This window comes from Ischnura elegans, chromosome 2 (genome assembly GCF_921293095.1).
Source record: "Ischnura elegans chromosome 2, ioIscEleg1.1, whole genome shotgun sequence".
NCBI classification, from domain to species: Eukaryota; Metazoa; Arthropoda; class Insecta; order Odonata; family Coenagrionidae; genus Ischnura; species Ischnura elegans.
The window spans coordinates 108,270,037-108,297,384 of record NC_060247.1 but is presented as its reverse complement, the minus strand read 5'-3'; the positions used below and the strand labels follow the sequence as shown (position 1 = coordinate 108,297,384).

The window sequence follows — 27,348 nt, the reverse complement described above, 5'->3', positions numbered from 1 at the left end:
TTCTATGTACGTTATTTGACATTCGGCAACATATTTGATGGACTCATATTTGAACATTGGCCATATTTGATGGCAACATATTTGAACTTTACAACTTTGGGTTTCTCGGCTTGAAATATCTTATTAAACATGCTGGATACAATGTTCTATGTGCTAAAAAAGAAAAAAAAATAGCTCTCATGAAGGGAAAAAGCTCAGGGAAAGTCCTATGGCTCATAAGAGGAACGTGGCAGGGTACGTGGGGTGTAGGTGCCACCCCAGGACACTTTCACTCGTTCCGATCCTGAAGCAGAATGAAAATTTAATGGGATACTGGCAGTATTTTGCCAATATGTATGAGACTTGAAGGTATAAGAACTAACAACACTGTGAATACCATGATGTATGTACAATGGGTCAAAGATGAACCATGGGGTGTCATTAACACCCTGTGCACCCTTTCCCAGGTTAAGGATCACTAAGGGGCTTAACTCTACCAGACCAGCCCTCATGGCAGTGAGTGCCTCCTGCGCAGGGGGTCCCTTCTGCACTGGCCGGCAGATAAATTCGTGAACTCCCACAGCCCAAGGGTTAAGAGTGAAGGCTTTCATGGGGCTTGAGTGCTGACTCCATCTTTTGGGTTTCCTACTGCATAGCTGTTTATTGGTGATGGCAGTTTCACAAGCACTGCTGCTTGGGAAACTGACGTCAATGAAAAAATAGCTATGTGGGAGGGAACAAGAAAGCTGGAGTCACCTGCGAACTATCATGTAACTTACAAAAATTAAACTTATCTACAAATGTTTAAATCTACATCATAAATACAGAGGCTTAGCACATCCTGCAGTATATGTATTTTCAGGTATCTGTTACAAATATACGTACATACTTGAATTTCCTTAGAAATGGAATCTAGAAGTCGGTATACCTCAGCAAAGCTATGAGATGAGGGTTAATTCCTTTGAATTAGATTTAATTTATAGCAAGTAACAATAATGGTGCTTCTACAGGGCTTTTCTTTGGTTTGCATTGGTTTGGTCATGCATCAGTTTCCTGTATTTCATCTGGGTACCAACTGTTGTTCACTGATTTAGTTGTTAACACATGTGAGTGCATGAAAGATTTATTTTCAGAAACAGCATTATTGCCCCAGCATGAACTATTCCTGTGAAATGTAGAAAGAAATTTTCACTTATTATTTTTAGTAATTGTATCATTGAAAGCATGGTTCCTCATTCAGTTGGACTAATAGAAGCACTGTAGAGTATGATATTGAAAATGGTGTATTTTGCATCAAATTGAATTTGTATTTGGTCAAACAATATTTGCTTCTACTCTTTTAAAGCTTGAAAAAATCAATCAGTGACAAATTTCTTATAATAATTATGAATAAATGGATCTCATAAGAGAGGATTATAAAGATACCAATTTGGATACAATGAAGTATCAGTCATATTTTGGAGCAACTTTCTTATTATCATTAGAATTGTATTTGAGTGCCTCATTAAATTGCACATCATGTTATCGACCTTGTCTTGATTTTCTGCTATGTAATCGCAGTTGTGATAGTGGATTATGTGACTTCATGGATGCTTTATTTTATATCAATAGAGGAAGTTCATCTACCAGAAACCAGGGAAGAGGCAGCTCTCAATACAGCCCCTCCTCAGGGTATGTTACTGTGAAATTTGATACTATATACATATCTATCTTCATTTTGATAAGCAGTGAGTTTTAGATGTATGCCTAAGTCATCAACCATCATGCATAAAATCCCCTCTTATTTACTGGTCTTATTTAACAGTCTGATTTTAGAGCAATTTTAATGCATTTCAAATAATGGATCTCCTATAATGGCATAGCCATTAATTTCGTAACTAACTATATTCATAAAATAAAAAAATGAAAAACAATAAACTCAAGAGATTTTTATGCTAATTACGAGAATAAAATATTAAAAGAATGATCTTTTGAAAAGCTCCCATTTTTATGACTGCATATGTACCTATAAAAATATTTTTTTTCCTCCACAGGCGCCAACGACCTACGCTGAAGCCATCTACAACAATTGTCTCCAAGGCAGCTGAGTTCATTGACATTTATCGCTTCCCTCCCAGCCGGTACGCTAAATCTGCTGAAATATTAAATTATTTAATTCAAAAGAAACAGTATTCATCAAAATTGAGGATTTGATGTTAGCATGTAGCTGAACATGACTTTGGAATTAACCTATCTCATTTCCAGGATTTCATTATCTTTTTATTATGCATGATAAATGTTTACATTCTGTTTTATATATTGACATTATTTACTCCAATTTTCAATGCTACTCTTAATTTTGCAGGCCAGCTCCTATTTACCCACAGCCAAGGGTTGATCAAGCAGCAGCCAAATGTAGGAAAGATATCTGCCTGTTGCCAGACTGCAACTGTGGAGGAAAAGAAGTGCCAGGTATACTTTCCTGTCTAATCCTCATCAAGAATTTTATAAGTTGATAAGAATACAAATGAAGATCTTCCTGGCCAGGCTTACCATCATATTAACCCTCTGCCAAACACGTTCTGTTTCAGAATGCAGTAGGCCGTAGGGCATCTCATAGATGCCATTAACTAGAGCTAACTTTATCATGTACATAAACCAAAATTATTTTAAACCCAAAAATTCATTCAATTGAAGTTTAAATATAATGAATCGAGTATTAATTTGCAATAATTTTTGGGAGGTAAAAATAAATAAAAGACTTGATGCACCTTCTCCAACTCATTTATGGTTTTCGTTATATAGATAGCTAGCATCACAGAATTTTTTTTGGAGTGAATACATACAAATAATATCTGAAATATCCATTAGAATATAATTTTCCTAATTATTAAATTTAATTTTTGTTACACAACTTTTTTCTCCCACACATGAAGAACCTCTTTTGGGCACATGATTGTTCTTGTGCTTCTATCTCCCTCATCTACTCTAGGAAAAGTTTTGGTGCATCCTAGCTCTACTCATCCTGCGAAATATTCATGAGTCAGTTAAGTTCTAGAGTCCTTTTCCTCAACTTTGATGGTGGAACAGTTATTTGAGATATCCTCCTCATGTGTTCTGTCACTAACTCATTTGCCAAGAATGTCAGGAATTAACTTCTTCAGTGAATTTTTTCACATTCAGAATTATTTTCCAGTGAGACATATTTGGGATTAACTTCTCTTCATGGTACACTAACACAGACAAAATGTAGGAACGCAACAGCAACCACTTCAGAAGCACCAAATAATAAGATACACTGAATGATATGTAGTAGTCTAGCTATGAATACACAAATTGGACTAAGAAAGCTGCCTAGCATCAAATTGAGGCCATGGGACTAATGGAGTGTTCATCTGCTTCCATAATTGACAGTTTTTACTGTTGTTTTACAATCTGGTTCATTAGTGTCCCAAAACTGCAGATGCCATAGTCATTCAATGGAAGACTATAATAACTGTATAATGAACCTGTTGCCTCTGGTTTCTCTAGGATATATGTATTGTACATTTTGAGAAAATAGGCGATAGTGAGTTGAAATTAATGAATTGGTATATCCTACATAACGTGCAAATTACCTTCAATATGTGACATGTTTCTTATTCTCATTGTCAGTGGCAACAAAGGTCCACCCTACATTTTCAAAATTATTTGTGAGCAAATATGTTGTAATTTTTGGTAGCATTTACTGGTTCACAACTTGTTTTTGCTTGGGAATGCATGTTAGAAGTTTGGGGAATGTGTTGGTGTGGTGGGTAAAGTGTTATCTTCCAACCCCGTGGGCCTGGGCTCAAATCCCGGCAGTGGTAGAGATTTTTCAGAGGCTGCCCAATTCCTGATTGAATATATTGTTGCGGCACTTCAAGAGTAACACACCATCCATAGGATGGGACATTAAGACATGGCTCTCTTGGTGCCATTTATTAAGACCAGGCAAATGTGGATTCTGGATTTCTTTCTACCCTTCTCTCCCTACCTGTTCCTCATGACGCAATCGACCTAAGCTATTGGTCAACTCCTCCAAGTACCATATCGTACCATTTGGAAGTTGCTTATTATTATGCTTTTCTCCTGTTTGCTGGCAACACGTTATGCATAATGCGTGTTGCCTGCATACAGGGTATACATATGAGCCTTAACCTATCCTTGGATTCAAGGGAATATCAGGTTATCTAGGGTTGATTTTATCAGTTTTTCTACAAAAAGGGTGGTGCTTTTTTTCATTAATTAGAATATGTATAGTCATGTACTGGAAAAAACCCCTTGTTTTTTTCACATTTTCACATATGAGGGCAGTTTCATTGCATGCCAGATGAAATTAGGTAAATGGAATTTAGTAGCCAGTCAAAGTGAGATGTTAATTCTAGGGAACCAATTGAGTAATTTTACTTTCTTTGTAAGTAATGGAAAATTTTTTACCTGTAAATACATCATAATTTTCATTGAAAGTAGTTGACTTGAACTATTGTGAATTTATGTGACAAAATGATTCAATTTCAGGTGGCTTGGAACCGCAAAATGTGCCTCAGATTGTGCTTCTGACTTTTGACGATTCCGTGAATGACCTCAACAAGCAACTGTATTCCGATCTCTTCGAGAAGGGCAGGAAAAACCCCAATGGTTGCCCTATTTCTGCCACCTTCTATGTATCACATGAGTGGACCGATTACTCTCAAGTTCAGAACCTCTACGCAGCTGGCCATGAAATGGCATCTCACTCAATTTCGTAAGTATCAGACCTACACCACCAAGAAAAAATCCATAGTTTTTTGCATTTGTAGCTTCTCTGTCTCCTCAATTTCTCAGGATATAAGATGAGTAATTGAACTTACTTATATGCTCTTTCTACAGATAGATTTATATCTGAATGTGTCAATAAATTCAATTTAACCCCTTGGTTGGGGGCAGAAATTTCCTTATCTTTCACCTGGTGGGGAGCAAATCCACCGATTTTCGGAGATGCCGTTTTTGAAAAAAAATTTATAGTAAAGCTATTGTACAAAAATGGCAATATACTTAAAATATATTGGTATAGAACCTCTGACAAAGCAAAAAACATGAATATTGAATGAATATTCATGCCTTCTCCGCATAACATTGCGACGCGACATCACGCGCGACTATAGTCGCGCTCCCCACATGGGGAGCGGAGTCCGCTTGCGACTATAGTCGCTCTCCCCAGTTAAGGGGTTAATCATAGTCATTGAGACTAGCTAAATTATTGTGGTATGGAGGGTTGTATTGGAACCCCTGGATATTTTTCTGAGTAAGAACAACCTCATTGTGCTTGCATACATTGTTTAAAGTGCTTAAAAATCTTGTATCTTACAGTTATGAACATTTAAATTAATTTTTTCATGGTCAGAATTATCTCAATCAATTCAAACATAACTCCTCAGGGATAGATTTCTAATTATTTATCAGTGTTTGGAACAAAAATAAATCACTGCTAGCAGTCAAATATTTTTTCATTGTTATATATGGTCCAATATCTATGGTCCTATGGTTTACATGGTTATATGGTCCTAGAAGAGTAACCCTACTGAGGAAGTTTATTTGGATTATTGAATTCTAAATTCTTCTTTTGATAGAACATGACATCAGTCTATAATATTTCTTTTACTGGATGCCCATACTGCGTGCATTACAAAGCCAGAATATATTCTAGACTGTAAATTAGGATGCTAAAATTTTACTACACATTTGAATGTATCCCCGAGCAATTTTGTATTTCTATGATTCTTTTATCACTTTTTAGCAATTGAAATTTCTTGAAATGGTGAAAAAATCAACAGGTCTTCTATTTTTACTGAATATATTTTCATCGTCCAATTTGTAATCTGTGTTGTGGCGAACTTCTGGAATGCACTTCGACATTGAATTCTTAAAGCTAGTGGCATGCACACAAAAATTAAATATTTAATAAAACATGAATTGATTTGCAGGCACAGCTTTGGTGAACAATTCTCTCAGCGCAAATGGTCTCGTGAAATCAATGGTCAACGCGAGATTTTGGCAGCCTATGGAGGAGTTAAGCTTGAAGACGTCCGAGGAATGAGAGCTCCCTTCCTTGCTGTACGTTCACAACTCTACATTTTATTTCAGTTTATTTGAACGAAAACTGAGAATAGTTAAAGAATTTGAATTCTAGGGTAGACTTGGTAACTGCAAAAATAATACAGTGCAAAGTTTCAAAAACTTACTTAGTAACTGCTTAATATGAGGATAATCTACCACCTAATATTTTCTTTGTTGTTGGAAACAACCACTTTATTCCTTTTTTTATAATTAAAGTTGGAAGAAATTCATTAATCAGAAATAAATTACCATTAATAATAGTAAACATTATAAACACATGGTGAAAAACAAGAAGACTTTAAGTGATTTAGATTATCATCATCAATTTTATGGTACTTCACTACTTCAACTTTGGATATTACGCATAATAATCTCTTAGAAAGTTTATTTTAATGAAAAAGCAATGACATGAGGGAAAACTAGGATTTATTTTTGTCACATACCTCCAAAGTGGCTCACTGTTACCTTATTTTTAGTAAATATGTATGTACATATAGTGATGAGAACATAAACATGTTTCAATTACGTCATTATTTTTTCCATTAAATTATTGGAAATCCTGGGTAAAATTTATTCAACTATGTATATTGCATTGTTAAGACATTATCCTCTTTCTGCAGGTTGGTGGAAACAAGATGTTCAAAATGCTGTACGACACAAACTTCACATATGATTCATCTATGCCTGTTTACGAGAACCGCCCACCAAGCTGGCCTTACACATTTGACTACAAAATTTTTCATGACTGCATGATCCCTCCATGCCCAACTCGTTCTTATCCAGGTGAGGTTTTTTGCCATTCATGCTGAAAGGTTATGCTGCTTTTATCGCTATTTATTTACATAACTCTCCTCAGTGTAAGTTATGTATCTATGTTAGTAAATGTTTAGCATAAGAGTGATAGTGCCTCTATTTCATTCATCATCATGATTTTGTGATCTTTTGCAGGTGTTTGGGAGGTTCCTATGGTGATGTGGCAGGATTTAAATGGAGGCAGGTGCTCAATGGGAGATGCTTGCTCCAACCCACCAACTTCCGATGGAGTTTACAAAATGCTTATCAAGAATTTTGAACGTCACTACACAACCAACCGGTAATTTTATATTTAATTACTAAAATTTTATGTAGAAATATAATAATGCATTTCATAATCATGCACACTAAATTGTGAAGTTATGACAGAAGAGGAGAACCTGATAAAACTTTTAAGATTACATATCTACGTATGTGTTTTAGAAAAGCCATCAGTAGCAATACTGAAGGGTAGCCTAGGAGTTCAAGAATATCCTGAATGGATTTGATAGAATACATATTTTCTGTGAATACTAGCTCATAGTCATCCACTTTATGTTTCTGAGAAAGTCAGGTAAATGTCACTAATGGCGTTTTTCAATATTCCGACAGTCAAGTTATCTTGATTTTGACTTGATGGCGAGTAACAATGATCTCATATGACAAACTAAGTATCTCTAATAAAAGAAGACATCTTGCAGTTATTACCAAGTTAACGTCATCATAAAAAATTACTCAAGTCATTAATTAATTTCTGTAGATACTTCAATGGGAAATTTGATCCTCTTTTCTTTAACTTAGTCATGTCCATTAGATGTTTCCTCCATTACAGTGGTATTTCGTAAGCTGTCATTTGAAATGTCAAATTTTGTCATGAGAAGAACTTCAAATCAAGTAAACTTGATTATTGACACTTTTGAAACAGACCTTGGCCTAATTCTTTCTACCAAGCTCATTGTGTGAAAATGTTAGGGTGCTGGGAATTTTGGCTGCTCAAGATGACAGTGTGGCACATGCCTAAACAATCATCCACAGCCAATTCCTTACATCTGACCTACCTGAATTCTTGAGCTGTGATGGTCTTTAGTCTAATAAATGCTTCTTGCTTGCATACAAGTCTCAGAAAATAGCCAAGAAAGGAGAAGACAGCATAGGGAAATTAAGAGAAGAGGATTCAGGACTCCAGAAAATGTAGCACCCACTTTGATAGTTTTTGTTGGGCCACTGCAAAAAAACCAGGTCATCATGACTCAGTATGAATAAATGATCTTTAATATTAGTTTATGCAACAACTGCTATGCTTGGAATCAACATATTTTCTTCTTTTGATTAAAATGAACACCTTTCCAATTCCAGTGCACCTTTTGGCTTGTACTACCATGCTGCCTGGTTTACTCAACCTCACCACAAAGAAGGATTTGAGGCTTTCTTGGACACAATTGTGGCAATGGATGATGTGTGGCTCGTCACCAACTGGCAAGCAATCCAATGGGTTCGTGACCCCACCCCCCTCTCACACGTCAAGCAATTCCAGCCATTCGGTTGCAACTATCCAGTAAGTGTTTTGATTTCAAAATATTTGTTATCAACATGATGGGAGTAAATGCATTAGTACTTGTTCCCTGAATGTAGGTATGAATTTTTGCAAAAGAGTACTTCATCATTAACCCTGAACAAGTGCCGTATGTTCTCAGAGACCGCTCCGTTCATAAAATTATGAATACTATTTTCAAAATTACTATGTATTTAAAAATATCTATAATTCTCAATAACTTCATATTTTTGTGTAAAAGGGACACAGCACTCTTAAAATTTAACCCTCTTAATATGTACTTCGGTAAATTTGCAATTAAATTCGATTGGCGGTCTCTGAGACCGCACGTCACTAAATTGGAAAAATCAATAAATGTAATGTTGATGGAAATGTTTCAAAAAATTGTTAAAAACAATTCGTATTGACTTATCAAGCATAACAACAGTTAATATTTTGTTAGGAAGCATTTTTAGTAGCCCATTGTGTATAAATAAGTGCTTAAATTTTCTAAAATACGTTGTGTAATAATGAACTACTATTCAAGTCATTTCTGAAGGTGAACGTGAAACAAATGAAATCCGGTTTTTATTGGAAATATCACCCATTTTATTCTTAAAATGTTAAGATTTTTATAGATGTTATCAATAATTAGGATAAAACAGTGGTAAATTTCTCGTACCCCTAGCAGACAGTACACGTATAATGTATTTTGTAATTTCCCAGCCGGCACAAACCATCAAATTTCTTTTTGGCAACTGGATGTCATCCAGATGCAAAGAGTATGAGTGCATCCTTTTATACGTCCCACACAGCACACTCAAAATTTATACCGTATAAAAGTTGCATAAATGGATAGGTATAATATGCAAATAATATTCCGTCGATTATGCACATAATATGCGAATATTATGCACATAATATTTAAATATTATGCCGCCGTAAACTATTACTATAATATAAAGTCAGTGACTTTGATATTGTCCTCCGAATCAAATCCGCTCATCTAGTAGTCCTAGTAGTACAAGATGTGCAGATTTGATTCAGTGAGGATTGTTGAGCATTTGTGCAGTGGAGGTATCGAAGTGGCACAGGTGACTTTTCTCACTATTATTCGTTGATACGGTTGATATACTTGAATAAACAAATTTCACACTAAGCTTTGAACTTGATAGCTTGATTGTGAAATGTCATCTCTACAGTGATTAACAAAGGTAAACACACCACTGACCATTTTTACTTTACTGTCAGACATTTATTGATAGCTTAATACCACTGTTTACAAATCAATCACAATGGAACACTGATAATTACATCTCTTAGCAGATATTTTTCAACCTTGTCAAATTACAACTACTGGCACTGTGATTAATAGCAGTAGGTTAACGGTAGTTGTCACATTGAAAATAACACTCTTTTGGTACAAAAGATATTCGTAGAAATCTCCAAGCAGCAAGCAAAAGTTGTATTCACCTTATAATGCCAGCACAGACAGTCTTAAAAGACAGATTTTCCTGTTCATACGAAGAAATGAATGAACTTATTGTATTTAAAAGCATAGTGGACATAAGAATACATAAAAATTGTTCTAATTACTTAAATGAATGAGGTTCCTTTGATAACATTAACTTATTAATCAATGTATCCATCTCGAATGGCCATCGCTCAGACTGCTACAATGATGTTATTTAGGTATTTTTTTAGGTACTATTTTGAACATAAAAAGTCTTGAAGGAAACCTGGTCTCCTTTTTGCTGTTGAATCTTCTCAAATATATTGTTGAAGCTTGTTATAACTTAATCGTTTTATTGGTTTATTTATGAAGCTGGTCAATGTAAGCCCACTGACGTAAAGAGACGGGTGTGCGATGGAAATTCAATACGGATACCTATTGTCTGGAAATTACTTGCAAGTATCGTAAAAGGAAACAGGAAATGTCATTATACAGATTATTCCTAACTTTCCCTCATCTAAAAATATGCTTGCCCTAAAGATTCATCCTTTACATGAAAGTCAATCATAGAAATTGAAAAACATTATATTTTGAGCTTACTACCACCCAATGTAGCTCTATGTCTACTGGTCATTCTGAAGAAATAAAGTGATGTCTTCACCAGAAAATTTCATTGGATTACTAAAGAAAATCGTAGGAGCACCTTACTGAAATATCTTCACTATCACGAGCGGAATTTTTTTTGGGTGGAATTGGGTTGATATGCAAATACATTATTATCATGTCAATATATCATATAATAAGATAATATTATCATGCCAAAATATGGCTGCCTCATCTGTATGCTAATTGAGACCAGCAATATCTGTGCACTCAGCTGCAGTAGGTATGTATATTATTACATTGTTAGTAACATTTCATCGTTAATTATGATTCATATAAGAATCATAAATCAGCAGCCACCCAGCAAACTCAAAAATCCTATTCAGTATAAAAGTTGCATAAATGGATAGGCATAATATGCAAATAATATTCCGTCGATTATGCACATAATATGCGAATAATATGCACATTATATTTAAATATTATGCCGCCGTAAACTATTAATAATATTGACATTATATGCATATTATTTCGTTGTTAGTAACATTTTATCATTAATTATGATTCTTATAAGAATCATTAATTAACGGCCACCCAGCAAACTCAAAATCTATTCAGTATAAAAGTTGCATAAATGGATAGGCATAATATGCAAATAATATTCCGTCGATTATGCACATAATATGCGAATAATATGCACATAATATTTAAATATTATGCTGCCGTAAACTATTAATAATATTGACATAATATGTATATTATTTCGTTGTTAGTAACATTTCATCGTTAATTATGATTCTTATAAGAATCATTAATTAACGGCCACCCAGCAAACTCAAAATTCTTTTCAGTATAAAAGTTGCATAAATGGATACGTATAAAATGCAAATAATATTCCGTCGATCTTGTTCATAAAATTCGAATAATATGCACATAATATTTAAATATTATGCCGTCGTAAACTGTGATTGTATCCGTAAAAATCGATGATCATACATCCTCTGTATAAAAAAAATGTGAAAAATTATGTTTTAATATATCACTAACAATTTCGTATCGTTCGCAGAATACTCCGCAATTATTATTATTGTTTTATTTTCCACACCGGCATACTCCGGTCTGGCGAGGTAGTCAGCTTGGTAGCCATATTGCCGTTGCGTTTGTTAGCATTGTTAGCAGTTGTTAGTCATTGTTAGTGTTGTTAGTTGTTGCCGTAGCCATATTGCCGTAGTTGGGTGAATTGAACGTAAATTGAAAAATCTAAGATTAATGAGGAAAAGATGGGTTTACGGAGCTATTTTATGTCACAGTACTATTCTGGTAACGCATATACGATAAGGAATAATAAACTTCATGGTATGAAGAACAGGACTTTATTTAAAATCAAAGTAAGTACACGTGAGTCGTTGTCGTTTGTCATAGGGTTTGCAAGCAAATCTGAAATTATTACGCTCCTAATTTTGAGAGTTATTCCCAGTTTTTAATTACCTAAATGTATATATTATGACGGTACTTTTTCAGTCAGAGTCCCAGCTTGAAAAGTGAAGGAAGGCTATTCCAAGGAAAGACGAAGTTTTGGCACTTAGGTACTGATCCAGGTTGTGAGCTGCACTTTCGCCCTGAAGATATCACATACTTGATGATATATGCATATAATTATTTTAATTTGTGATTATTAGTGACAATATGATCTTTATTGTTTCTGAGTGTATTTTCAAGAACGGCTTGCTTACATCGTTAGCGTGATTGCTCGCCACAACTCTATAAGTCATAGACAATTATGCGATTAGAAGACCTTTTAGTGGTTTGGAATCACATTTTGGACCATTTATAATACATTCGTTAAGAAAAGACCGTAGATGTTCAACCATGCGGATGTCATGGAAGGAATCATCGCGAGTGTTGTGATTGTGAATTCGTGTGACATACTTTGTGCTTTTTAATCTCAATTTCATGAGTAACGATTATGGAAGGGTGAATGTTTGCCTTTAGATGTCATTTACATGTTATTTCAACCAAATTTGCGATGATATAGGACTCCTAACTGAATGTTTGAAAATTTGTGATACAACGCTGAAGGTAGGAGGATTGTGCCCTGTTTTAGTGCAATGTACCTATGGTGTCTCTAGATGAATGATTTATTAAATTTCTCCTCGTTTCCAGAAATCACTTTTTATTTATGTAATTTTCGAATATAATGTAACTGCATATTATCACACATCAACGGTATAAAATGTGCATAAAAGGTACGTAGATATGGTATATATGTGCATAATATGCAACTATATGGCAGCCCACATCAATGGAATAAATCATGCATAAAATGTACATAAAAGGAGCATAGAAATGGTATATATGGGCATAATATGCGCATATATTTTAGGCCACATCCATGGTATAAATTTTGCATAATATGTACATAAAAGGTGCATATAAATGGTATATATGGGTATAATATGCGCATATATATAGCCACATCAATGGTATAAATCGTGCATAATATGTACATAAAAGGAGCATATATATGGGTATAATATGTGCATATATATAGCCACATCAACGGTATAAATTGTGCATAAAATGTACATAATATGTGCATATAAATGGTATAATGTCCTCATAAATTGCGATATATGCGCATAATATGCGGAATATATGCACTGATGGAATGGCATAATATTTGCATATATACGGAATATATGAGGACATTATACCATTTATATGCACCTTTTATGTACATAAAAGGTGCATATATTCCGTATATATGCAAATATTATGCCATTCCATCAGTGCATATATTCCGCATATTATGCGCATATATCGCAATTTATGAGGACATTATACCATTTATATGCACATATTATGTACATATTATGCACGTTTTATACCATTGTGGTGGCATAATATTCGCATAATATTTGAATATTATGTGCATATTATTCACTTTGTGCTGTGTGTATACAGATGCCATCCATATGCCGGTCCACCGCCGAGGGGATGAACCGCCGCACTTAGAGAGATGCCGTGAGGATGAGGATGCACGAAAGTGCTGCCATCTAACGGCGGAAAATTGAACTCGGTCATACTAGTATTCCTATATTGCTTGTCTGGTTCTCTTTATCTCGTGATTGTTTTACACTACTCGGGATAAATCAGAGCACGTTTTATTTCATGAATATAACTTTAATGACTCAGCATAAAACAAGAGGCAGGCGAACACAGGAATACAGGCGTACACAAGACAACATATGAGAACTTCAGTACAACATTGCTATCCATCGGAGTCCAAAACAAACGCAAGAGTTCAAATCCAGGAAAGTAGAGGCCAATGAGTGCGCGAGGGTCGATACCAGGAGATTAGACAAAATTGCTGCAATGGTCAGAATAAAAAAATATCACTATAAAACACGCCCAACACAACACTCAATCTACGAGGTACAACATCGCTATCCATCGCAGTACAAAACAAACGCAGATTTCAAATCCAGGAGAGTACAGGCCTATGAGTGAGCGAGGGTCAACACCGGGAGATTAGTCAAAATTGCTGCAATGGTCAGAATTAAAAAATATCACTATAAAACATACCCAACACAACACTATCTACGAGGCTCCAACACGTCGAGATAGGGATAGATGGCTACAAGACGACAAGTCCATACCTACTGCTGTAGTCATTGGTAGTTCCGTATGTCCGTGAAAATCTTGAATACAATGAATAATTATAATAATAATAGTTCTTGAAATTTTATAATAATTAATGCGAGGACTTGCAGATATTTTTAAGTATTAAACCACATCATGAAAAATATGGCATTCATAGGCGCAACTAGCAAAGGATGGCAGAAGGATATTTGGTACCTAGCGCATTCTGTCACGCATTGCATCCACTTCACATATAGATGCGGTATGGGCTGTGCCGGCTGGGTTGGAACCAATTGGACCCCGAACATTTGCACGCCCACGTCTGGAGGGCAACATTCATTTGTGCCTTTCTTGCGGTCAGTCTCCTTTTAAGTATGTGGGGACAGAGCATCGAAGCATCGAGTTTTACCGCAATTAGAAATAAAAAGAGCCTGGGAAACACCGAGAGTAAAACGTTGAAATGCAATTGACGTTGCATCTGCATTTGTCCGAAGCGTATTCGTAGCTATTTTTTGGCTCATATATTTTGAGTGCGTAGTATTTGAAGCAGCGCGAAAATCTTTTGATTCATGCCGAAAAATAAAACTGATTGTGAAGGAGGGAACACAGATGGTGAAAGAAGTGATTTAGTAAAAGTTCTCCCCAGGCAAGAACAATTTTTTTACAGGGGAAATCGCTAAAAGTGGTCGTCAATTAAGCCAAAGAGGAAAATTTGTACACCCTTCTATAGCCTCATTATTCAGAAACCTGGTTTGAACATTACATCACTAGATAGGGATATTGAGCCTCTTGATTATTAGTCTCAGAAATTTGATGAGCCAATGTTGCAATTGATTTTGCATTGGACAAATACGAAGCTTCAAGCAATAAGAGATACGTATAAAAGGGATTGCAGGCCAGAAACTGTTGATTTGATGGAATTGAAAGCCTTTCTAGGTCTTTTGGCTTATTCTGCGATTTCCAATTCCAATGATGGAGATATTTGCAGCATATTTGTCTCTGATGGCATTGTTAGGGTAATTTTCCGATCAATAATGTCAGGACAGCAGTTTACTTTACTTCTAACAAGTCTCCATTTTGTTAACCCTGTGGATCAAATCGAATTGGGCCGATTCATAGCTCACCCAACACCTCCAATTTCTGAGCTATTTTGCTCTCTAGTAAAAAGCTTCCAACGCTGCTATATATTCATTGGTAATGGTTACTTGCATTGATTAAACGTTTATCGCCTTCAGGTGCCGATGCCTTTTCAAAGTGTATATTCCCAGCAAGACCTCCAAGTATGTATGGTTTAAAAATTATGCATTTCACTGATGCCAAAAAAATTTATCTCTTTAATGCGTATAATTATTTGTCCGCTGGAAAAGATACAGATGGGATACGTCTATCAGACAAAGACAAAACCTATCAAAACCATCCCAGACAATTCTTCGTCTTTCTGTGCCAATAATGGGGTCCAACAGGAATATCACAGCGGATAATTTGGTTCACATCTATTAAACTGGTAGAAAAATTAAATAAAAGGGCTGATTTACGTTGGTAAAATCATAAAAAATAAAAGAGCCTAATGGTTTTGCGTCATCCAAAGGGCACATAATGGGCTCCTCACTTTACGGATTGTTGGCCAGCAAGACTGTAATATCCAATGTCCCCAAAATATGTAATGCTGTTTGCTTAATTTCATTTATGCACTTCAGGGTCAGTGATGATATAGAGCCAGGGAAACTATAGGGGTAGTTGCATTTCATAACGCAACTAAAGGTAGCATAGATACTTTAGACAAAATGTGCTGTAGATACACATCTGGGAGGTTGCCAATGGCAGTATTTTTCTGAATATTAAATATTTCCTTTGTCAACTCTTTTGCGCTTCAACAGTCTGCGAAAGATAAGAAAGATATCACACGATTTAACTTCATTAAATCGAAAGCTGCCGATTTTGTTAGACTCCATATGAGAAAGAGAAGGTCAAATCCTAGATTTCCGGGACAGGTGGGATTAATTATTGTGTAAATTCTCCATCTACCATTGGAAGAGGCTGAAGAAGTTGAAAGGTTTGAGTAACACTATACAGATACAGTAGACTTCTAGGGCAAAAAATTCTATTAATGCTTCTGACTATGCATTAGATGAAATTACTTTGTTATCAAAAATTGCACTCTCACATGCTTCTCTTTCACTTCCAGGATAGACCAAGGAAATGCAACAATCCTAAGGTTTGCAACCTCTGGCACAAGAGTGGTGTAAGATACATGAGGACCTGTCAGCCATGCCCCGATGTTTACCCATGGACGGGAAAGACTGGAGTGAAGAATAGCCGAGCAGATAATGAAGTTGAAGATTGATTTCAAAAAGTGCAAAAAAGTGAAAAACTGGAAAATGAATGCAAGCAATGAGAGTGAACAAAGTGATCTAATCAAGAGGTTTTGTTCAGCAGAGGGCTAATTTCAACTCATCCTCATTAAATTCTATTATTGAAAGGTATAGTTACTAGCCTTGGTAGCTATATTGAAATTTTATCCCTAGAATTTAATATTTTAAGTATGTAGCAACTGCTCAGGCTGAGTTGTGGAGCAGTCAGCTCAAATTAGGAGGAGGAAACTGCCATATAATGATTGGATGAGAATTTTTCAAGAGAATGTGATAATACTAAAAATTTCCCTCTTGGTGTAAAGAATTTAGTGCTTAACATCTGCAAAAATGTAACTTTGTATCACTTAGATAAATTCAAATGTCAAACCTACATTGGTGCTTTTGGAAAATATCGATCACTGACAATGACATTTTGGTTTTTAGAAGATGACTTTCTTCAGCTTTAACAAAATGAAATATTTAAAGAAAATAACTTATCTCACTTTTATCCAGAACTTCTGAGTCATTGGAAATGTTAATGCGAGGCTTAGCCTGACATTTATGAGATATGGGATGACTTCAAAAGTCAACCATTCCTCTCAAGTCTGTCATCTCATTCTTCATTATGCTCGTGATTCTTCAAAATCAGTATGTGTTTGAGTGTGAGTGTGTCAGAGCATATCAGCCATAATTGGGCTGTTATTTATTAATCTCTCAGCCCATTCCTATACCAGCTTGATGAAAGAAAATTAAGCAACATTTGATACACATTAAGTCAAAATTTTGACTTGTGCATGAAATTGTTTGATCAACCTTACACTGAAAATCATTGTGTAAGCCATGCAAGGAAGTGACAGGTAGCTTTAATTAAAAGGAAGATTTGCATCCACTTCTTGCAAAGGCTAATTCATTGGTTGATTAAAATTGCAGTAACATAAAAGAGAAATGTATGATGAAAATTATAGTGTGTTTTTTACCTCATTCACTAAAACTACAATAATGAAAGTAATTTAGGTGACCTGAAAGTATTGCTTTAATTTCACTTGTGAGATTTATTGCAAAATACAAACTGCTGTCACTAGAAAATGAATCACATGCTTGAGGCAAATATTTGTAAATACCTCCATCTTAAATAAGAAAAATAAAAAAATTATGGATTTTAATTCAGTTTTTCTTGAACTACCTGATATACGCTTACATGTAACCAGCCACTTTTAATTATTTGGTTTATCTGGTGCTATTGAGAAGATGATGCTGATAGAAATTTTTTTATTAGGCACATTGCAATATTGCTTTTTAAATAATTTCATTCTTGAAAGCATTTAAAAATGAGTCCGAGAATGTAATTTGCTATAACTGAGTGAAGAAGGACATTAAGTGAAACCCTGACCATGTTTATAATGCTGTATGTACATTTTCCAGTAATAAAGTTGTAAAAATTATTGACTCTTGATTGACTAGAGTGAAAGACACTAAACTAAAATTGGATAATTATTCGTTCATTAACACATATCACTGCTTAAAAGTATAGAGTCAACCATCTCAAGGCCTACTTAAATGATACATCACACCAGGTACAAGTGAATGCATTAACACCTGATTCACTGAAGTAGACAGGAATGGAACATACAAGAAGGCATTAACCAAATTAGAATAGATTCTATTTTCTGTTAATGCATGATTACCAGCCTGCTGGTTAACATAGTACATTTTCATGTTCATTCTCACTTCCACAGAATATTTTTTTCATGCACACATGATCTTGTACATATTAATGTAGGGTGTAACCAAGCCATCAGATACAGCCAAAGAGATCAGTTTCACTGTACTTTCAGATCAATTTTTAGTTTTAGATGGGGTATGGTCGGACCTTGGGTCTCTAGTTACATCTAGGCCCGTGCTGGGCCCCCGGGACTCCAGGACATATCCCGGTGCAAACTCCGCCTGTTCCGAAACTGACAAATTTTACAGTCAGAATAGCAACATTGAGCCGTTAACTAGATCCTGAAGATGCCTCATTTAACAGTATAATTAACATTGTCTTGAGTAAACAAAACAGTAATTTAAATTAATACAGTAAAATCTCTTTACATCGCAAAGGGGACCAAAATTTGGGCAATTTGATGCATGGAGGTTCACTATGGAGAGGTTTTAGTGATATACACCATTTTTTCATATCCTTTGGAAATAAAAGGCACTGCTGTCTTTTAAACCATTATATTTGTGCATTTAAAGAAATATACATGCATTAGTGAACATATATTTATTTTTTAATGATAACACAAAGCAAGCACTATTACGTATTTTTACCATGATTCAAGAGAAAACGATGTGATCTCTCTTAAAATAATTAGGATAAAATAAAAAACTAAATTAGGACTTAAAATGATTAGGATAGTTGGATATCTTTTTTCTTATTTTCTGTTAGTTATGCTTTCATATGGAACAAAATGGTCATAATTAATGGTTAACATGAAAATTACAGCATATTAAAGGCGTAAAGAAAATAAGTGTTAAACATTTATTGCTGAAAATGTCATTTCATGTATGTAATCGCGGCTGCATTGATAGTCTCTAATTGCCTCGGTACTATTTGTGGAGGGTATGGCAGTCTTGGGGGTGTCTCCTTGGTATGATAAGTGGAGGTTTTATGATATAAAGAGGTTTACTACAAAGAGGTTTGCCTATAAAATTACATATAAATCTCATGGGACCGTAGGGGTGGTATGAAGTATGGAAGTTTATGATGTAAAGAAGTTCACTACATAGAGGTTTTACTGATGCATAATTCATTCTGAATCATTTGGGTTGTCCTCCCCCTGCATAGTGCATCCTCAGGCCATGGCCGTCAACCGCCCTGAGAAGGGGACCGGTAGGGGCCTGCTGGTTACATCCTATAATAATATTCATATTTTGCAGAGGCCTCTACTGAAATATCTACAAATATGTTTATGAAAGTTTAAAAAAATCGAAAATTAGTGCATGTAAGCACATGCAAAACAACATGGAGGACTTTCAAGAGTAACTAAAATTCAAATTATGAGACACAGTGGAATATTTTATATATTTTTTAATTTACAATATAAGATGGAGAAAGAATCATGGAAAAAATACCTCTTTGTATTTCTTGTTCCCTTACGCCTAAGATGAAACACTTATCATCCTAAGCATGATAATTTTCAACAGGTTCCTAAAGAATTTGCATGAAAAAGGAACCGCATCAATTAACATTTTTGTTCAATTGATTGTCATTCAATACTTTTGGATTTATTATTTTTTTATTCAACACTGTGTTCCCCAAAAATCTAGAATTTTAAATTGTAACTCCTAGGATGAAACACTTATATTCCTAAACACAATTTTCAACAAATTCCAACCAAAGTCCCAATAAAATTATTTTACATGAATAAAAAATTTTATGTAATTATTTATGCGTCACTTTGAAATTTTTAGGAATTTACTCAAGAAATCAAGAATTTGAAAATCTTAGGTGGAACACTTTTCTTACTCAACACAAATTTTTTCACCAAATTCGTATCAAATTTGCTCAAGTATCAAAATGCATCAATCAAAAGTTTTGTACGAATTTTCATAGATCATCATCAGAAATGGGTGGAGTACTACCAAAAAAAAAATAGCTGGGCTAAGTTACCGTTAGTTATTACATTTTTAATCAGTGATAAGTACCAGCTCCAATTTAAAAAAGTTAGTGGTGACAGTCTTAGTTAAGTATGTATTGTTACAGTCAGAGGCAAATTCAGCATCACATTTGGAGGGGTCGTGACCTGGGTCCGGGGAGTATGGAATGTCCCCGAGAGAGAGGGGTTTTCTCCCATGTAAATTTTTCATTATTTCCCATTTTTTACATGCTTTAGAGCCTAAAACTTCATTTTTTATCCCTAATAATAGATGAAATTATATCTATTAAACTAATGAACATAACAATAAAAAAAAATTAGATAAAATTTGGGGGGTCATGACATCTGTGACCCCCCACCTAAATCCACCTGTGGCTACAGTTATCTTTCATAAAAACTTTTTAAAAATGCCTATGAGATTCATGCAGGAGATCTTTTGAATGTTTCCTTAAAATACATGTTTAACACATTGCTTTCAGTTGGTGCATACTTGGGCAGAGTTATGCATGTAGGAATGTGTCAGTTCACACAAAGTTCTCGGCATATGTCAATCTGTGCAGTCACAATGGGAAATGTTTACTTTCAGAAAGCAATGAGTGGATTACATAGTAATAGTTACATTTTTTCAAATGTAAACGTTTACATGTAATTGGGTCGTGGGAGTTCTAAAAAATTCAAGTTGAGTCGTGTAGTTGGTACTCGGCTCAAGTATTTTGAGTAGCATTGCGAATGTTGAGTCGAGTAGTTTTGGCTGCAGAGCTGTTGAGGTCAGCAAATTCAGAAATCTGCCGACATGAGGAAAAATCATGTAATAATATCGTTTTTAAAGTCGATAAGTCTTTCCAATACCTTGGTCTGGGAGTTTCAGCTTGCTGTATACCTATGTAGCAGTCAAACACTACAGCACTAAAGTAGTCAACATGGGTGCCGAATACCTTTTTGACAGCCTCGACGGCTGCCCGTCATTCAACCCAGCGGAGTATTAGGAGTGAACCACAGCATTGCTCATACTTTCTTCAGCGATACTTGTATACCAAACCCTACTTTCTTTACTCAAACGCCGAGAGAATGTGTAAAAATTGTTAAAATTTCTATGAAAAAAATATGAAACTTTTAAGTTTTAGAGGACAGTGCTGGTTTTTCCTGGTGTTTGACATCATCATCATCATTGAAAAACTAAAAAATAATAAAGTATGAAGATCCAGGAGAAGATGGATTTTTAAAGCTGCCTCTTGAATGATGTGATGACATTGAGAGCTCCAGGGAAGGATAATAAGACAAAATGGTGTTGAACAAGGAAGGAAGTCTGTAAAAAAGTGATACCTGTTAAAGTGATGGGAGATGGAATTTAAGTTGGTGTAACATCAGCATTGTACGTATTTGTTTTTAAAAATCTGATTTAAAAATTGTTTTTAACATCAGTAGGTTCATTTAAATTTTGATTTTCTGAAGAAAAAAGAGTTTCTAGATCAACAATCCTCTCTGAATAATAGTAAATTCATGGTGCATTGTAGCCACCTCTCCAAGGGTAGTTGCTCTATGACCAACCATGTGGAAGGGAAATTGAGGGAGGGAACTATGTATTCGAGGATAATTTTCCGTGTGCCATGCCAAAATTTTTGTAATTTGAAAAAAGCCTTGCTGAGAAAAGTCTCTTGAGGGGGGATAAAAATGCATAATGATGGGCTGTCAATGAATAAAAACATTGGACATATTAATCCCTTTACTGTCAGTGGGCCGATATTTTGGCCCTTGCTGTTAGTGTGAAAACTGCCTTGAGCTGATATATCAGTGCAGCTTTTTTGACTTATTTTGATTGTGGCCGTTTCACCATCACATAAATACCATCCCGTAATCCATTTATGGTTTTAAGCTCTAAATATCTTTAGCATCAGGAAAAAATCAAGTTGCATGTAATAAAATTAAGTATTTATAATAATAATAAAATCTGAAATCTTGCAAAGTCCAGAAAATACCCTTGCAGTCTTTACGCATCCCACCCAAAATGGACTGGCAGTAAAAGAGTTAAAAATCTTCAAAACAAGAGCTATTGCACCTATTCAAGCTAAAAAAGAAAACAATGGTATACTGAGAATAGGGTGGTTTCTTATTATTTTTTTATTGCCTAAATCGAAAGATTATTACACCTGGAGTACGAGTTTCACGCATTTAGATTTTTAAATGACGATATCTATTTTTCGCGATTAAATGAGAAGTGAAAATTTTCAAGCGCGGGAAAACGTGACGCGTAAGTATCAATGCCAGGAAATCTCTCCGTGAGACTTATTTCTGGTTCCCGCTGCCCCCCTGTGAGGTGACCTTGAGGCGAGGCTTAGCGCTGATACGACGCAGGCTGCTAGCGGGTAGCTGAGTACCCTGCTGGCTGGTAGCGCTTGTCTTAAATAAGTATTATTAATACCTTATCAAATGAAGAAAACTTTCCGACCTTAGCCAGTTTTAATAAGTGATTAATAAGACATGTTTCCCTGAGCTCTGCGCCTCATGCATGCATTGGTAACCTCAGACGATGTATAACTCCTATCTTCTCGTATAGAAACTAGGTCCCTGTGACGTCACGTGGAGTGGCATCGCATGGGCGCCAATCTAGCCCTTTTCAAATAAGGATAAAAATAGACCATTGCCACTCGTCTAAACCGCTATTTCTAAAACGAAATAATTTGTATATTTTGAATACACTAATGGTGGGTAACGAATCGCAATCAATGCTTTTCGTTTTCTTTGATGAAGGAAACTACCCTATTGGTTGAAAGAGGGGCTATCCCTCAAGAAATGGCGGCTACTTTATCAAGTGCAAGAGATATACCTACATTGCCTTGAAAAATATCATACTTGAAATAATATCTTAGGGTAAGTACATAATTCTCCAGCATGCATTTAGTGCTTAGATCCATCAATTTTTTTTTCTTTTCAACGAACATGTCTTTAGCGAAAGATTGACGAAGTGGTAATATCAATGTGATTTCACTGGTTTAAAGGGCAATGCCATCTGCAATGTTCACAATCCAGGGTGATCATCAAGAACAGGTTTTTACTATAGTTATATACAGGCTGTTCTTATCTTATATCAACCAAATATAATTTCTGAGAACATAAATACATAATTAAATGGATAAAAAATACACTATAACATTACAAACACAAGGTAAGTCATTGCGAATCAAATGGTGATGTAAGCTGGGTTGTTTAGTTGTTCTTCCCAATTTTTAGAATTGCAGGTGTCCACACGTTTCACCTTACCATATTCACCAAGATTTACCGAAGGTAATGTACAACAATATGGCCCACTGCTTGGCGTATGAATGCAAGTGACAAAATCTGGACCCAATTCTGATGAAGCAAGAATAGGAAAAGGAGTGAGACAAGGGTGTGCACTAGGATACCTCGTTTTGCCACTTTTTTCTAGGAGCGAATCGTAATACCAGGCAAAAGTTATCTACCTGGGTAGGAAACCTGCTACACGCCGCCTCTTTATAAGCTATGCATGCCATAAATGACACGAGAAAGGGATTTGCTTTCCACATCAATGATCCACATCAATCCTTGGGTGACTGCCTAAGACACTCCAAAACAAGTCAAGGATAGCTTACTCTAATTCTAAGAGGTGTGATGGAGGTATATATGTGTAGAGAATATTTTTTGAATAAATTTATTTTCTTTTTCATACAAACATGACTTTTTACAAATGTACAACAAATAAGATTCTTTGCAATGATAATGATACACAGCATGGCACCCACATGAGCTTTGGTAAATGCTTGTGACGATTAAAAATGAAGAAGGCACTTCAAAGGTATTGAAAGTACACATGTATGTAAATTGGCCACACACGTTTTTGGATGGTAAATCTTATTGCCATTGATTGAACAATATTTTTATAAAATCTTTATATAATATCCAGCTTATATTTATAAAATGCAACATTTTCAATATAAATCTCAAATTTATAATCATTTCAGACGATTTCAAATGTCACTTACTGGGATATTGTTATTTTTTTAATACATGACGTTGGAGCCAACAGCTTCAAAACGAGGATGGGCAAAGATTTCATTCAAGGAGATGAAAAACGTGATCGTTAAAAATGTCAGAAGTTTTTCAATTGCGATAATGCCATAAATATTTGCATAAGTATTTTGGGGGGTACAGCGATAAATATATACTTTTTGAATGATATACATTGGTATTCATAACCTTTCTGTGATATAAAACTTTTTGATACCAACTTTCAGTTCATGAGAAACTTGTGAGAAAAAAATCACTTGACTTCCTCCCAAAAATTTCTGATCACACTTCTGTTGAGCTGATAAACTTTTCAGATCAACAAGTCTATCACTTTGTAAAGCATAAATTAATATTTCTGCCTTATTTTTTGATGTATAACTTCTGGAAAAATAGGTTGGTACACTTCATAAGTGTAACTCTATATAACTCTCTCTCATAGTCTTTTCATCAGGTGAGTTTTTCTTAGAAAAAACCATAGGAACTGATGACTTTTTTTCAACAAAGTTCACTCTCTCACAATCATTCACACAGGCACATAGGCAAGGATCATACCTGTCATTTCCCTGATGCATATGAGCGAATAGCACTGGCTTTCAGAGGAAAGGGAGACCTGTCCCTATCATTCAAGAGGCCAGCAAGACACATCACCACTGAGGTGCAGCAACTAAATTCACACTTAGTTAACCAGTCTTTTTTGAGGACATGATACATCTCTGACATTCGATGTTGTCAAAGGATTTCCGATGAACTCGTTGAGGAGGGAACTAAATCAAGGAAGCTATAAGAGTAAGGCACAACAACTGGCTTGCTTTTGCATATTTTGGCGATGCATGCCTTGTTCCCCTTTTCTTCATCCATGCATATCTTTCGAGGTAAATTTCGACGCCAATGTTTATGTGCCACTGAAACAGGGGTACAAAAGCAACCAAATGACACCACCAATAATTGGCCAATTCCCAGTAAAATAAATACTACTGACAACACTTTTTGAAAGCTTGGAAGGATTACGACCACAAAATACATCAGCGATGAGATGTACCAAGGGAGCCCAACTTGATTCTGGAAAAAAATAGAAAAAATTGACAACCTTTATTTTGTGAATAGGATTTGTTGACATAAGAATGATGGGAGGGGTTATTTTACCCTTATTTATAATTTAAATTCAATTTTCTCAATCCAAAATCTATTTAATTTTCCTTGGAATTTATTACTGTCTTTAATATTACCAGAAATTTAATAATTTGACATTAAAATTCTCCAAAAGTTGTTGCTAAAATTGACAAGAGATTGTAGAATGAATGAAAGAGAGAGAATGAGTAGAGGTCATCTTGTTTTATTTCTCTATCTACATTCCTCCTACAATTAAATTCAATATTTTTGCGAATGTTCTGTAGCTCTGTGTCTTGATAAGCTAAAATGTGCTAAGCTAAGCTTGAATGCTTTGTAGCTTTAACAATTTCTAAGGAGCTGTAAACCAGAGTACCCTGTTTGACTCTGGTGTTGCCCAAGGATACACCTGTCGAAACCTCTACAAGGTGAGAAATTTTTTACCCTCTCTTTTGGAAAATCATTAATGGAAAATGGAGAGTGAAGGCCCACAAATTTTTCAGATTGAGAATTGTATCACTTAGAAAAGTATGAATTAATATTTCATCCTTATTTTGAGATAACAGTTCTATAAAATAGAGCCTAGTTAGCCTATAAAAAAATCTGGGGCTGTATATGATCATTTAGGGTTGATTTTTAATATCAATATGTATAGAACATTTGACACCTAATTAATTAAATGAATATGTATTGAAAATGATTGTTTTTTATTGGCTAAAGGTTGACTTAAGCAGAGATTTGATTACTAAGGTGTGCTTTTATTTTACATAGATAGGATTTATGGAGGCCATAAAATATTAATTATTACTAAATAATTATAAAATATTAATTGAAGGCACAAGTATTTTTTTCATGCTACACACATTAACATATAAAATATATACTCACATATTCAGCCCAGAACATTGGTACAACCAGTCCATTAAATGGCCCAACCCTGTTTATGCCGGTAATATTTCTTATCACCAAATTCGATTGACTGCGGGCTCTACTCTCCATTGGAACACCAGTTATCTTCAATCAGAGGATTTAAATCAATCTTTTTATGCATCAATAAAGCCATTTGAATGTTTTACAGCTATAGTATCACACACATTTACACAATGTAATGAAACATTTTCTTTCATTGGCATTCACTTATTGCTATGAGTGCTTTTTCTATTGGGAATTTGTATTTCTATAAAAACTGATATTTTATGAATACATAAAAGAAAATATTTCAGCAAAAAGGTATAATAATAAAATGAACAGATATTTTTTTAAGGAAAATGGGTTTAGCTATATTAATTAGTAGATTCAAGTCAATTTTATATATGTACATTAATTAGAATATTGCAGATTAATGATGTGAGGTTTTACTTTGCAAAATACCATTATAATGCAATAATTCAGATTAGTAAAACTGTACAATTCTGCGAAATCTGACTGAGTCAAATTGATTTTGATAAAATTATAATTTGCCATATAATGACAAGTACAATCGAAATGCATATTTATTTCACTCATGCTGTAGCTACAGCAGGGTTTTGTTATTCACAAGATATTAATTGCAGGAAGAGTATACTCTCCTTTTTCACTGGTTTGTGGCTACAGAAATCTGCCATTATTCATATATAATGTTCTTCCAAGATTTTTGACCATCTATTGTCCTATAATCGTGGTGAAAATTGTAGATGCAAAATGAGACATTCTCACAATTCGGGAACACGTTTACTTACCGGTTCAACAATCACATATGATCCATGCTTCTCATTATCAGGATTGAGGCCATCCATTGAGTTCAATAAACTAGTAGCACCATTCATAAAATGTGGAAATGAAGCAGCGATTGGAAAATCTGTAAAAAGAACAAATACCTTAATTTGGCTGTTCATGAATACAACTTCTCAACTCTTTCTCAGGGGGGTTCTCAAGTGATCATCTGAGGCATTTAGGTGACTTTTGACCCCCTTGAAGATATTTTGTAAGATTTGTCTTGACTCCCTCTCCCTCCCGAAATCACAAGAGGTTATTAAAAAATGAACATTTTTAGTGAAAATACAGTAATTTGAGCTTTACTTCTTTGAATTTACCTAAAAAACATAATTTTTCTAGTAATCATTATTTACCCTTCGATGATGCTAAAGAATTTGT

General features: G+C 34.9%; 2 protein-coding genes across 5 annotated transcripts in view; one reads left to right on the top strand and one right to left on the bottom strand.

Moving 5' to 3' along the window:
• LOC124154322 overlaps positions 1-17,889 on the top strand; it is a 252,795-nt gene extending 234,906 nt beyond the window's left edge. For all 3 annotated transcript variants that reach the window (XM_046527987.1, XM_046527986.1, XM_046527984.1), the window contains 9 exons: positions 1,591-1,650; positions 2,013-2,099; positions 2,324-2,430; positions 4,498-4,723; positions 5,943-6,072; positions 6,696-6,858; positions 7,024-7,168; positions 8,224-8,422; positions 16,282-17,889. In XM_046527987.1, the coding sequence (XP_046383943.1) occupies positions 1,591-1,650; positions 2,013-2,099; positions 2,324-2,430; positions 4,498-4,723; positions 5,943-6,072; positions 6,696-6,858; positions 7,024-7,168; positions 8,224-8,422; positions 16,282-16,440 (1,276 nt within the window). In that variant the 3' untranslated portion in view covers positions 16,441-17,889. The remainder of the gene's footprint in view (positions 1-1,590; positions 1,651-2,012; positions 2,100-2,323; positions 2,431-4,497; positions 4,724-5,942; positions 6,073-6,695; positions 6,859-7,023; positions 7,169-8,223; positions 8,423-16,281) is intronic.
• A 5,847-nt stretch (positions 17,890-23,736) lies between these two features.
• The window catches only part of LOC124154321 (scavenger receptor class B member 1-like), a 218,573-nt gene continuing 214,961 nt past the window's right edge, over positions 23,737-27,348 (bottom strand). For both annotated transcript variants that reach the window (XM_046527983.1, XM_046527982.1), the window contains exons 9-11: positions 26,934-27,052; positions 26,104-26,229; positions 23,737-25,167 (exon numbers count right to left, since the gene is read on the bottom strand). In XM_046527983.1, the coding sequence (XP_046383939.1) occupies positions 24,838-25,167; positions 26,104-26,229; positions 26,934-27,052 (575 nt within the window). In that variant the 3' untranslated portion in view covers positions 23,737-24,837. The remainder of the gene's footprint in view (positions 25,168-26,103; positions 26,230-26,933; positions 27,053-27,348) is intronic.